This window comes from Medicago sativa, chromosome 3 (assembly GCF_051527215.1).
Source record: "Medicago sativa cultivar Bolivia chromosome 3, Bolivia_mono, whole genome shotgun sequence".
Lineage (NCBI taxonomy): Eukaryota > Viridiplantae > Streptophyta > Magnoliopsida > Fabales > Fabaceae > Medicago > Medicago sativa.
Window position 1 is genome coordinate 74,040,797 of NC_140751.1, and position 13,284 is coordinate 74,054,080.

The window sequence follows — 13,284 nt, forward strand, 5'->3', positions numbered from 1 at the left end:
ACCAAACTAAATCAAAACAATTTGGTTTGGATTGGTTTGGTATTTTGCGAGACAAATAGTTTAAAAAAAAAATTAGAGATATCCGTGCTTAGTCTGAGATTTTCAAAACCACAATAGAGTCTTCTTGATGTAGAATTTGCTCGTATTCATGCTAAAAGATATCATATTCTCAAACCCAAGAAAAATATTAGATTATTAGCGCGAAAAGACTGTTTCCGACTAACCTAATCCAGCCTTCATATAATAAAACCCTTCGTTCTAAAAGCATTTTTGAAAACATTTTTGTTCCAATCAGAAAATACATTCTTAAAAGTATCTTCAATTCGATATTTTTTCAAGCAATCTTCTATTCATGTTATCATGGAATCATTGCACTCAAAAAATTAATAAACTTCAATCAAGATCCATATTTCTCAATCAATCAAATTTATCAATCGAAAGTATATGAAAAACAATTATTGATCAAACTTTATTGTAACTTTTATTGTATGACTATGATTAGGATAGAAAAAAAATTCTTCTAGACAACCAAAAATAAAAAATCTCAATTAATACTACCTTCATTGCAAATTTATATTTTCTTCATCCCCACCTTCTTCTCAAATTACGACCCAAGCACTATATTTCTCTCTGTATCGTTCTGTTCCATCGTTTTCGCCAACAACCCCTTTCAACGTTTTACTGCATAAGTCTTCACCGTTCTTTTTCTTCCCTTCTGTTAATTACTTAATTAATTCATAGCATTTGTTTCTTTTTTATTTTCCCGTGTTTTTCTTCTTCTTCTTCTTCTTCTTCGCCAATAAGATTTTTCTGCTTCTCTTTTGATTCGTTCTTATAGTTTTTTCGTACTTCAAAGGTTCGTGTACTATTACCATTCGTTTTTTTCGACGAATTATTAGGGTTTTTGTGAGATTTGTGTTAGTAATAATTCAAATTGTGTGCTACTGTTATCATCCGCATCGAAGAACCCTAATCTACAACGAACCCTAATTCCTTCTTCAATCGACAATTTCTGTGATTCTTAAATCTGCAAACAACGGTTTCTGTGATTCCTTCAACGATTTCTGCTACGTATTCATTTTTCGAAGGTAACATTGGTTTTCTCTAATTTTGCACCGACTTGGCCAAACTCACTTGTTTGTAGCATAATGTTCAAGTTTCTGTAGTTTTTCTCTGATTGATTTATGGCAATGATATGATATGATGTTGAAAAATATAGATGCGAAATTTGTATGTTTTAATTTGCATCATGAAGCTCTTACTCTTGTGAATTGACAAAATAGTGGTTAACATGTGAATTCTATGATAAGCGTAAGTTGTAGTTGTTTTTATACAAGTGTTAAGTTATTTAACTTTCAATAGTTATGTTGAAGTACAAATTGAAATACACTTGAAAAACGTTATGGACGTAGCGTAGCATAAGGGGTTAACTAGGATCTAATCAATATACACTGACGGTGCAAAACTTTTTATACATGCATCCGATCAAATAAATTATAAAACCATTCCTTGATGCCACCTTTCTAGTTTAGTTCCTAAAATATCTCCAAAAATATCTATTTGGTATGTTTCGATTGCTTGCATGTGAAAAAAAGTCACACCGTAAATATCTATTTGGTATGATTCGATTGCTTGCATGTGAAAAAAAGTCACACCGTCATTGCATAGAAAGTAATCTCATGTATTTCGATTAAATTTCATAACGCGGCCACAATTGCGGTTACTGTTCACAATTTAAAGCTATTGTTTCAATAGTGGGAACTTTGATTAGTCTTTATTTATGCATTGCTTATTGATTATGCTTTAAATGCATAACCGACATCGCATTTTTGTCTTTTTTACAGAATCGGCTTGTTGATGCTAGCCGACATCAGACATCTTTATTGCAACCATGACATCTGGTTCTGAAGCCGTTTCATGGAACGTTCAGAGCTCCACAGCGAATGGAATTTATTCTAATCCGACCTACCAGTATGACCAGCATCCGCAGCCGCAGCCGCCCGTAGGAAGCGTTCAAGATGGTCAAAGTGTATCATCAGTTGCTGGTAATTCATCAAATTTGGGAACAGCTAATGCACCACAAGATTATAATGCATACGCATCATATGCAAATTCTTCTAATCCATATGGTTATGGCAGCACGGGATACTCAGACTACTATAACAGCTATCAGCAGCAGCAACCTAATCCTGCTTATTCTCAGCCTGTAGGAGCATATCAAAATACAGGTGCTCCTTATCAGCCTATTTCCTCCTTTCAGAATACTGGGTCTAATGCTGGATCCGCAAGTTATTCAAGCACTTATTACAATCCTGCTGATTATCAGACCACTGGAGGTTACCAAAACAGCAACGGATACGCAAATCAAGCGCCGGCATGGAACAATGACAGTTATTCAAGCTATGCCTCTCATCCGTATACAAGTTACGCCACAGATTCCAGTAGCTCTTATAGTACTGGTGCTGCAGCTACTTCCGTGCAGTATCAGCCACAATACAATCAATGGGCGGACTATTACAGCCAAACAGAAGTCAGTTGTGCCCCAGGGACAGAGAACTTGTCTGTCCCAAGTTCATCTACTTTGGGTTGTCCTGTTCCTGCTCCTGCTCCTGCAGCTACTAGTGGTTATGCACCTTCAAATTACCAGCCTCCACAATCATATCCACAATATTGGGTGCAAGAGTCCAGCACTCCTGCTGTGCCGCCTTTACAGGTTTGAATATCACTGACAAAGTTTGGACAAATCAACAGTTGAATAGTTTGGCTTGAAAGAACAAATAAATTGCCATTTATTCATGCCAAATTGCTTTGGTTATGATTTTATCTCTTGTATTGCAAAATTAATCATTTAAGTTAGATCTTTTGTATTTTAGTTATATTTATCTTTTAGTATATTGGATATCTAATCATTGATGCTTCAATGGCACAAGATTGATGCATTTGGTTAGTCAGTTTTTTTTGTAGTTTTGCTTGCTTAATTAACTTATTAACTTCATGTTTGTTTCTTTTGGTGGTCAGCCTGCTGCAGTAAATAGTGGTGGTCATGATGATTACTGGAAACATGGCGCCCAAACTAGTTCTCAAATTCATCAAACTAGTTCTCAAATTCACCAAACTAATCCTATTCAACCAAACTATCAAAGTCATTTGGATTTAAATTCTTCTTATGATAAATTTCAGGATCAACAACAGAAGACAGTATCTTCTCAAGGAACCAATTTGTACTTCCCTCTTCCTCCTCCTCCCCCTCCCCCTCAACAGGTGAATCTGGCGCCCTTACAAAGTGCTCCATCTTTGGATACAAAACGAGTAAACAAGCTTCAGATTCCAACAAATCCTCGAATTGCTTCAAATTTGACATATGAACAACCTAAGCCCGAAAAAGATAGCTCCACATCCAGTGCAGCACTGAAGCCTGCTTATATTGCTGTTTCATTGACAAAACCAACTGAGAAACTATCATCTAATGATGCTGCTAATTCAATACTTAAGGTAGACTTCAACAATAATTTTTCACTGATTTAATTTCATTATAATGCAAGCATATTAATTTATCATGACTGCCAGTTCATTTATTTTTTATTTAACTTTTCATGTATAATATTAATATGTATAATATTGGAAGATTAAAATTCATAAAATATGACAGCATGTAATAAGTAGATAGAAATTAAGGAATTAGAGAAGTGAAAATAACAACTTATTGTTTTCACCATCTCTGATACAAATTTTCGTAACGGAAATGAAAGCAAAATATGGTGACATTTTTGTTATTTTTAGTGAAAATAGGAATAAGACCGGAAAATCTTTTCTTGAATCGAGCAATTTAGTGTTTGAATTTACCGAAGTGTGGGGAGATCTTTTCAAAAAGGAAAAAAAAGATAATTAAAAACAAATAGAATACCAACAAAACTAAACTATGCATTCGGTGTGGTAAAACCCCCTAAAAAGACTAATAGCTATGCCAATATGCCTGCTAAATATTGCCTTGTTTATAAAACTTTTTTTTTTACGGAGACTAGTTTATAAAACTTAGCTATGGCTAAAATAATATAGGACATTATTTTGGAACTTTTGTATGCAGAGGTCTACGAGACTAGGAACTTATTTTGGAACTTTTGTATGTAGAGGTCTGGCCTTAGTGAAATGGAACATGTTGGCGCTAAGAACCTACTTTTGAATTAACAGAAGTTGTTTTTTGGAATTTACATGTTCAAATGCTTCATATAACACATTGATATTGCAACCAAATTGTGATGGTTTTATGCATGGTTATCAGCATCTTAGTCAACGGCGTATATCTATTTGAAGCAAAATTGAACCCAATCAATATGAACCGTTATGCCTATTTTGGGTATGAAACCTTATTCATTATGATGTATTCCTGCTCACTGATAAATCTGGACTCATTCTGATGAATCACAGCTCAAACATTGTGTAGCCAGCCACTTTTTGCTAACTTTGTGCAGCCAATCACTTTCCTTTTGTTCTTTGATTTATAACTTGAATCTTGAATTATTTTATGGCTCATACATGATAAGCTTATAGTTTTTCGTATGTCACTCATTTTTAGTTGACATTTGTGATTCAAAAAATTGATTACAGTTTGAATCTTGATTTGGTAACAAGAGTTTTATGTATTTACTTCTAACAATAATCATTGAACTATTCATTTCTTACAGCCCGGTAGTTTATGTATCTTACAATTTATAACAAGTTGACATTTGTGATTCCAAAAATTGATTACAGTTTAAATCTTGATTTGATAACAATAGTTTTATGTATTTACTTCTAATAAATAATCATTGAACTATTCTTGCTTACAGCCCGGTATGTTTCCCAAGTCTTTGCGTGGCTATGTTGAAAGAGCTTTGGCTCGTTGTAAAGATGATAAGCAAATGGCAGCATGCCAGGCTGTCATGAAAGAGGTGAGTTTCACTTTAAGTTTGGAAGAAGTGAATAAAAAGCTAAGTTATCAGTTCTTACTTAGAATCCGTTCTTCATGATTTTGCTAGATTTTGTTTGTCCTTTTTATGCTTTGAATAATGACCAACGATACTTTGGAATTCTTCTTCTTGATGATCTTGAAAACTAATTTCTGCAAGAGCTTAAATTGATTTCTATGTTTTTATAACCTTGGGATCAAACAGAGCATGACATGTATTTTATGTTTTATTGTTTTTCCTCCCTTGTGAAACTCTAAACTCTATCAAAAATTACAGAGCATGATTTAGTGGCCTTTGTTATTCTGCGCAGAAGTTTAGACCGTTGTAATTGTATAAGTTGCATATACTTCATTAAGTGACTTTGAAAGCATCATCAAGAAAAAGGGAACACACTTTTACTTATAACATATAGCGCTGCATGTGATAGCTGACATATAAATACGTAGAAATAGGCACACACACACACAAATTGTTCGTAATTAACAAATAGAAGATTTTAAAGAAAGACATATGCCAGTCATAAAATATAGAAGTCCTATATTTTTTTTACTGTATCTTAAACTAAATTAATTTTCTCTTCAAATTACTTTGCCCAAGTGCACAGAAAGGACATGAAGAGAAATGTTTATGAAGCTGTAATCCTCATCTGTCTTATTTTCCTCTCCCTTTATGTGTCTGATTCTTAATGAATAGACAGCTATCAATGAAAACAATAATATATTTGGGTGTAAGTTGCAACAGAAATTGGAATATTGAAACAAAGCCAAGATTTGGTAAAGGAGTCTTTGTTGCCACTTCCATTCTGCCTTTATGAAACTGGTACTCATACAACTATACTTGGTTGGTATCATACTTCTGTTTTACATGCAAATTGCTGAAAAATCAGATTGCTCACCAGAGCCCAGTTTGAATCGTTCTTGGTGCTCCATTAATCATCTGCATTAGTGTTTTGACAGTGTGTGGTCGAACACTACTGAAATTCATTCTAGGTTCCAACCAGCAAACATACACATAACTATTTTGTGATATACTTCCTGAAAACTATAATTTGACATTGGAATATATTTTTATTTGCTCTCTGGTCATCAGCCAGCCAGGATAAGTTCTACCTAATTTAGTATATTAGTTTACAGGCATTTATTCTTTTGCACTGTCTGGTTGTGCTTCATATTTTTCTTCATTGACGTTGACAATATTAGTTGCTTTCCAGGTTATTTGCATAATCTTATCATACTTCTAACTTCCTTTGCAGATGATCACTAAGGCTACAGCTGATTGTACCCTATGCACACGTAATTGGGATATGGAACCACTCTTCCCAATGCCGGAGGCAGATGCAGACAATAAAGAGTAAGTTGTTTCTTGTTTACCTTCTCCGAGTTGACATGTCACTCTCTTTATTAGTCTGTGAACTTCAGGGGCTTCTGCTTTTCACCGATCTTCAAGATTTGATCAATGTAGTGTTACTTCCCCCTGTTCTTTTACTGGAGTATATATAAGTACACATGTAAGAAGCTATAGGATTTTAGATGTTATCCAATATGAAATAGTTTTGATTCAATTCAGACGGTCTGGAGGGGCTCACCTTTGTTTCTATTACAGAGATACTATTAATATTTTCCCCAAAGAGTATGGTATGTAAAATCTATAGTGGTGCAAATCACTTGTAGTTATACGTAAATTTGCAGAGTATTTGCATCCTTCCTTTAACTGATGTCAATTAATATTTGTAAAAAAGGATAACTTCTTTCCATTGATTTCTCCTTTTACAACTAAGCTACTGCTCAAATTCTCTTTGCTGTTAATTTGAAATGAACTTTTTTTATAGCTGTGTTCCCTTCTACCATTTAAGCTAAATCCCTGCTCCTCTAATCACCCAACTATTTTATGACTACCTAGACCTACCTAACTAATACTGTAACTACACTAATGCTTCATTTTAGATTTTATGTATCCTTGAATTTTTATTATAGTTTTTGACCTGTATCACTCATTTCATTTCTGCTTCATACTAATCTTATACCATGGATGTTATCTTGCTAATTAATGAATATTATTTTTAAGAGATTCAATCATTATAACATTCTTATTTTGTAATCATTTCATGCAGTAATTCACTGTCTTCAAGCCATGATTCTGTATTGCCAAAGTCTAGAAAAAGTCCTAGACGATCTAAAAGTAGGTGGGAGCCATTACCAGAGGAGAAGCCGGTTGACCATCATCCTGTGTCAACAAGTAATGATACTGTAAAATACAGTAGTTGGGTGCCGCCGGTTAACCATCATCCTGTGTCAACAAGTAATGATACTGTAAAATACAGTAGTTGGGTGCCTAATGAAAAGGATAGAAAGGTATTATAGATATATTTAATTTATGGATTTTAATTTCCAGCAAGAGTTATCCTTTTCACCTTCTATTGAATCTTGGCTGGAGTACAACAGCCGTTAACAAGTTCACTTTTTATTTTTCCCCTCAATATTTGGATTGTTGGTTTTATTTCATCTCATGCTGTTTTCTTTTTATGGGTTATATTTGGATGCATGTTATAATCAAGGATATTTACTATTCCTCTAAAAAAAGGATATTTACTATTGTGAACTGGATACTAGGTGCATTATGTTCCCATTTTGGTAAAATGATATGCAGTGTCATTTGAATATGTAAATATCTTTAATATTTACTATGTATCTTTTATATAAAAGATACATACTAAATATAAAAGATATTTACATATTCTAATAGAGACTGCAGTACGATCCTACTGCTAATGATCTTTGCTTTATTTAGAACTCAAAATACTGCCATTTTTGTGTAATTTTGACAAATAGGAGGCTCATGTGCTATGCCTTCTTAAATCCATCTTGTATATTTAGCAGTTTTGTGGTGTGGCTTTTATGTGCCCGCTAATACCTGCCTTTTTTTTTATGCTTTCTTTTTTTGACGTTTATAATACATAAACTATTTTCTTTGGTTTAGAGCTTTTCATTTTTCTTTCTATTATATTTAATCTAACATGCTTCCCCCCACCCCTAAATAAATGCTTATTATGTTTTTAATATTCTTCAATAAGACATGACACTATTGACAAATAGCATAATAATTGTTCTATGTTGGCTCCTGGGTTTGGCCGTCTTCCTTTCAAGAAGATCCTCAGATGGATTTATTTTGTGTCTGTCCTCCATGTTCTGTTTGAGTGGGCTTTTTCATCTGTGAAGTACCCCGGATCTCGATTATGAGCAAAAGCACATAACCTCACTTAGTAGGAAAGATAGCCATGTACCATTAATCTTGATCTTGGACAAAAAAACAAATGCATTCTCAAAAACGTCATTCATAGAAACATGTTCCATGAGAATAAGAGTCATTGAAAAATAAAACTTATAATTAATTTAGGGGTTTCTTAATAAAAATGTCATTAATAGAAACTTGTTCTATAAGAATAAGAGTAATTGAAAAATAACACTTATGTTAATTTAGGGGTTTCTTAAGGACGGCATCATTAATTATAGTGGAAGTGGTTAAATTTGCATATATTTGAGACCCCTTTTTTTAATGGCAAATGTAATATATATTTGAGACCCTTAATATGGATACTTTTTTTTGCTTATCCTTGACCTCAGAGGGGGTATAAGTATTAATCCTCTTTATGTCATTGAGGTTCATTTCAAGTACAATCATGTTGACAATGATAAGTGTTTCTCACTGAGTTACATAGATGATTTGTTTAATTCACCTAAATGAATGGCATGCAGGTGGTAGTGGAAAACAAAGAGAGCAAGGAAGACAGTTGGAGGAATACAAAATTTTCTCCATTATTTCAGAGAATATCGAGTAAAGCTCCCCAAAGGCCATTTAAGAAGCAGCGTCTTGCTGATGTTTCTACTGCTCATGAAAATGGTGATGCATCTAGTGATAGTGATAAGGAACAAAGTTTGACTGCATATTATTCTGCTGCAATGGCTTTTAATGATACACCAGAGGAAAAGAAAAGACGTGAAAGTCGTTCTAAGCGATTTGATTTAGGACAAGCACAACGAACAGAAAATAATCACTCAAGGAAAAAAAATGCTAGAGCTGGAAACTTGTACAACAGAAGGGCTAGTGCTCTGGTGCTTAGCAAAAGCTTTGATAATGGTGTCAGCAAAGCTGTTGAGGATATTGACTGGGATGCTCTTACTGTAAAGGGTACCTGCCAGGAAATTGAAAAGCGATACCTGCGCCTAACATCGGCGCCAGATCCCGCCACCGTAATATCTCCTTTTAAGAGTTTAAATGGCGTGCTGCTATTTTTATCTTTCTTCTTTCTCTCTCCTTTACTACTAATCTCAATAAAATGTTGTGAACTTACAGGTAAGACCTGAAGATGTTCTTGAAAAAGCACTATTAATGGTTCAAAATTCCCAAAGGAATTACCTTTATAAATGTGACCAGTTAAAGTCTATTCGCCAAGACCTAACTGTGCAACGAATACACAACCAATTAACAGTCAAGGTACTACTATGTCTTGATGTGTTTCAGTCACATTCTTTCAGCAATTCTTATTCATAATATTTCTCAGTAATGGTTTGTGTACACCTTTAAATTTCCCCATCCATATAGAAGAGCTATTAAAGTGAAATTAATCCACCCCTTTCTTTTACTTCATTTATTTGACTATATCTCAAATGGAAATTGGTTTTTGACGGAACATAATGCATCTTTTGATTACATGAATCGGCCTCGCCTACATGGGAAGGCTTTGGTGGTGGTTGTTGTATATTATGTGCACGCTGTATTCTCCACCTTTCCTTAACTTGCTAACTCTTGATACGTTGTTTCAGGTATATGAAACTCATGCCCGGTTGGCACTGGAAGTTGGGGACCTGCCTGAATATAATCAGGTTAGCTTTGATTACTTTTTACTGGTCCTGTAGCTATCATTTTTCCTTCTGAGATCAGGGATTTATATATTTCAAAGTCATGCATGCTTTTCAAACTATCATGGAGTTTTTCTATATCTTGAAGTCTATTGAATAATGGGGCTTCATAGGTGATTTGCATCAAGAGCAATGTTGTCAAACTTGAGATTCTACCTAGAACCGGGTGGTGTCAAGTTTGTAATTTAAGGATCACAACACGGATCATAAGATCCTACTACGCCTACTTGAAATACAAAATTGCACTTAGATACGTACATATATGCATAAAAAAGATAAATAACTAAACTTAAATTAAAAAAATAAGCATGTAAATATTAATAAATTAATTTAGAGTGTGAAAATTTCAAAAAGAAATATAGTAAACAATTAATTAGAGTGATACTGAGAACAAAACAGTCTGTCTCGTCAGGCCTATTTCCCTCCTCTCGAGCAAATTAGATAATAAATTGAATATAAATAAGGGAGAGGATATATGCAGGCAGAGAAAAAAGCCAAGATGCACGCACAGTAGAAAATAGTGTGAAAGAGTTATCAAAACAGAGCAGAGACACACACCACAAACAACTTGTCACAGAAGGTGATGTAGAGCAAAGTCAGTGTCAGTCCCGGTCTTGGATTGCAGTTGTGTTTACGAACGGGTCGCAAAACAAACCCTAATTAATTAGGGAAAGGTAGATTTTGTTTTTATAAACTGAGCCAACCCTTTATCTGACCCTAAAACTTAAAACCTAGTTGCGCAAGGATGGGAAAAATTGTTCGGTCCCACCTTCAACCTTACAATCCCACATATCTTTTGACATTCCGTTCGTAGGTGTAGCTCAGCATGGAAACATGGTTGAGGATCATAAAATTGAACATGATTCTACGAGCACTCTTTTTTTCCCGACAACATTATCAAGAGCCAATTTTACAATGGATTTTCAGTATGGATGCGTGTTTAAACATTCATAACTTATTAAGTTATCTGTGCTGGTGTGACTTATGTAACAATGCAAAGTAGAGTATTAAATTATACATTTCAAATCATTAACAAGATCTAGGTGCCAATTTGTTTTGGAAATGGGATCGGTCTGTTATACATGTTGAGGATGTTTTTTAACTTATTATTTACGTTTTGATATTGACTGAAGTTGTGTGATTTCAGTGCCAATCTCAGTTAAAGGCTCTTTATGCTGAAGGGATCGAAGGCTCGTATATGGAATTTGCTGCTTACAACTTGCTTTGTGTTATAATGCATTCAAATAACTACAGAGAACTCCTATCATCAATGGCAAGGTGAACCCCGTGTTTAAATGCTTACGTATTTCTTGTCTTCAAAATTCTTTGTAGAACTCTTGTTATGTATCTCAGTATTTTGTGCTATTATTAATACCGTGATGTTTGCTGGGTTTTTGAGATTTTCTTGTTGGTCCTTTGGGAGTTAGGTCCCATAAACATTCGTTAATAATTTCTTGATTCTTATATTTATCAAGCAAATAAAGGTCTCCCATGTGCTCACATTTCTGTTGCTTCCACTTTGTTGACTCTTATACCTTTAAATTTTATTTGACAATATTTTCAATTTTGAATAAAGTGATGTTTGACAATTGACATTATCAGCCTAGGTGAAGCGTTAATGGCCCCTTCTGGTGGATAGCTGATTTATTGAAAATTCTTTGGTCACACTTCAAGATAAAATATTGTTCTGTCACAATTAGTTCACCTTGAAATTATTATTATTAGTAGAAAACTGGTGGTTTGAAAATTTATTGCAATTTTGTTTGGGCAAGGCTAGTTTGGTAGCTATGGGAGGGGCCCTTAAGGCTCAAATTTATGGCTGTTTGGGTAGAACTTAGTGATTCAGTGTTGACAGCTGACAAACAATATAGAGAATTAGATGAACGTAACTAAGTCTTTTAATGGCTACTGCACAATGTATTTTGCCTAAGTTAATGTATTAATCGTCTCCGTCGTTACCTTTGTACTATCAGTTATTATGTTGGAACACCTCCAATTTTTGTATCTAATGTTGTCTATGATAGGTTATCTGACGAAGCAAAGAAGGATGAAGCTGTAAAACATGCTCTGGCAGTTCGTGCAGCTGTAACTTCAGGAAATTATGTTGCGTTCTTTAGATTGTACAAAGCAGCTCCGAACTTAAACACCTGCCTTATGGGTTAGTATTGATAAATTATGTCACATGTAGCTATATATCTTGAGGGGGCAAACATAACTAATGTCTCTAATTTTCACAGATCTATATGTCGAAAAGATGCGTTATAAAGCTGTGACCTGCATGTGCCGATCATATCGGCCAACCGTACCCGTTTCCTACGTATCTCAGGTTCTAGGATTCTCATCTGTCGTTGTCACAAATGAAGCAAATGATGAGAAAGAGGCCACTGCTTTGGAAGAGTGTTTAGAATGGTTGAAAGCTCATGGTGCCAGTATAATTGCTGATAACAATGGAGACATGATGGTTGATACAAAAGTATGTTTGATTCTACACTTTAGATTTGCAGACCAGTAGGTTTCATTGAATGCTGAATTTTTGGTCGTATCCTGTAATCTCAGCTGCATTTGATTGAATCATCACTCATCTCATACCATTTTCAGAGTTGGCTTTGACTTGCTCTACGATCATGCTAACCCATATTAATTTAGAATTTACCTGTCACTCATCAACCCATATTTTGATAGATATAGCTAATAGGTTGCATGCAGTGTGATTACTAGATGATTTTTTAACAAACGTTCATTTTTGCAGGTTTCATCCTCTAGTTTATTTGTGCCAGAGCCAGAAGATGCTGTGGCCCACGGAGATGCCAACCTTGCTGTTAATGATTTTTTAGCAAAGGCACCTTTATAGCGAAAAATGTTGCAACCCTTAATGTATCTGTAGGTTTGTTATATTGTAGTCAGAATAGAAAAAGGTTGTCTGATCGTATCCCAGAACCTATTCTCAAATCTGGGACTAGTGTCATGGAATTATAATTAAATACTATGTAAAAGGAAAATAGAAAATGGAGCCGTGTATGACCTTTGATAATCATTTGTTTTTTGGGGTGCTTACCATTCTTTCTTGGTAAAGGACAGAACTATAGATGTAATTTAATTCAGAATATAGATAATAAAAGCACATTAGAATTTCCATTTCTTACCATACTATCTTGGCCTAATTCAGATAGCTGTTACGAACATACAAGTATTTGAGGAAAATTTAAGTTTATAATCGCATTAAATCAAAATAATATCAAAACAATTGCCAAAAAAAATCTGTCTATAAACAAAAACAGTAGCAAGTAAATAGAAGCGGTGGTATATATATTTTTTTCATTGTACAAGGTGAAGTTCAACCATATTATTATTATTAAAGTATACGTAATGACAAATTTAACAAGTATGTAATGCGAAAACATGTTAGTTGAAGAAGAATCAGG

At 34.3% G+C, this 13,284-nt stretch overlaps 1 protein-coding gene across 1 annotated transcript; it reads left to right on the forward strand.

The window, feature by feature from the left end:
• The first annotated feature begins 584 nt into the window (after positions 1–584).
• Positions 585–13,007, forward strand: SAC3A (SAC3/GANP/Nin1/mts3/eIF-3 p25 family). Its single transcript, XM_085753695.1, has 13 exons — positions 585–1,088; positions 1,845–2,713; positions 3,019–3,492; positions 4,827–4,928; positions 6,199–6,296; positions 7,057–7,297; positions 8,699–9,193; positions 9,297–9,437; positions 9,767–9,826; positions 11,010–11,140; positions 11,887–12,020; positions 12,100–12,335; positions 12,612–13,007. The coding sequence occupies exons 2-13, from the start codon at positions 1,892–1,894 to the stop codon at positions 12,711–12,713; spliced, it is 3,036 nt and encodes a 1,011-aa protein (XP_085609821.1). The 5' UTR covers positions 585–1,088; positions 1,845–1,891; the 3' UTR covers positions 12,714–13,007.
• The last annotated feature ends 277 nt before the right edge of the window (positions 13,008–13,284 follow it).

Bases quoted from the DNA above. Each gene is read 5' to 3' on its own strand.
- SAC3A (XM_085753695.1), top strand. From the start codon at position 1,892: ATGACATCTGGTTCTGAAGCCGTTTCATGGAACGTTCAGAGCTCCACA. The intron at 11,141-11,886 runs GTGAACCCCGTG...TGTCTATGATAG, and splicing joins CTCCTATCATCAATGGCAAG to GTTATCTGACGAAGCAAAGA. The intron at 12,336-12,611 runs GTATGTTTGATT...TCATTTTTGCAG, and splicing joins ACATGATGGTTGATACAAAA to GTTTCATCCTCTAGTTTATT.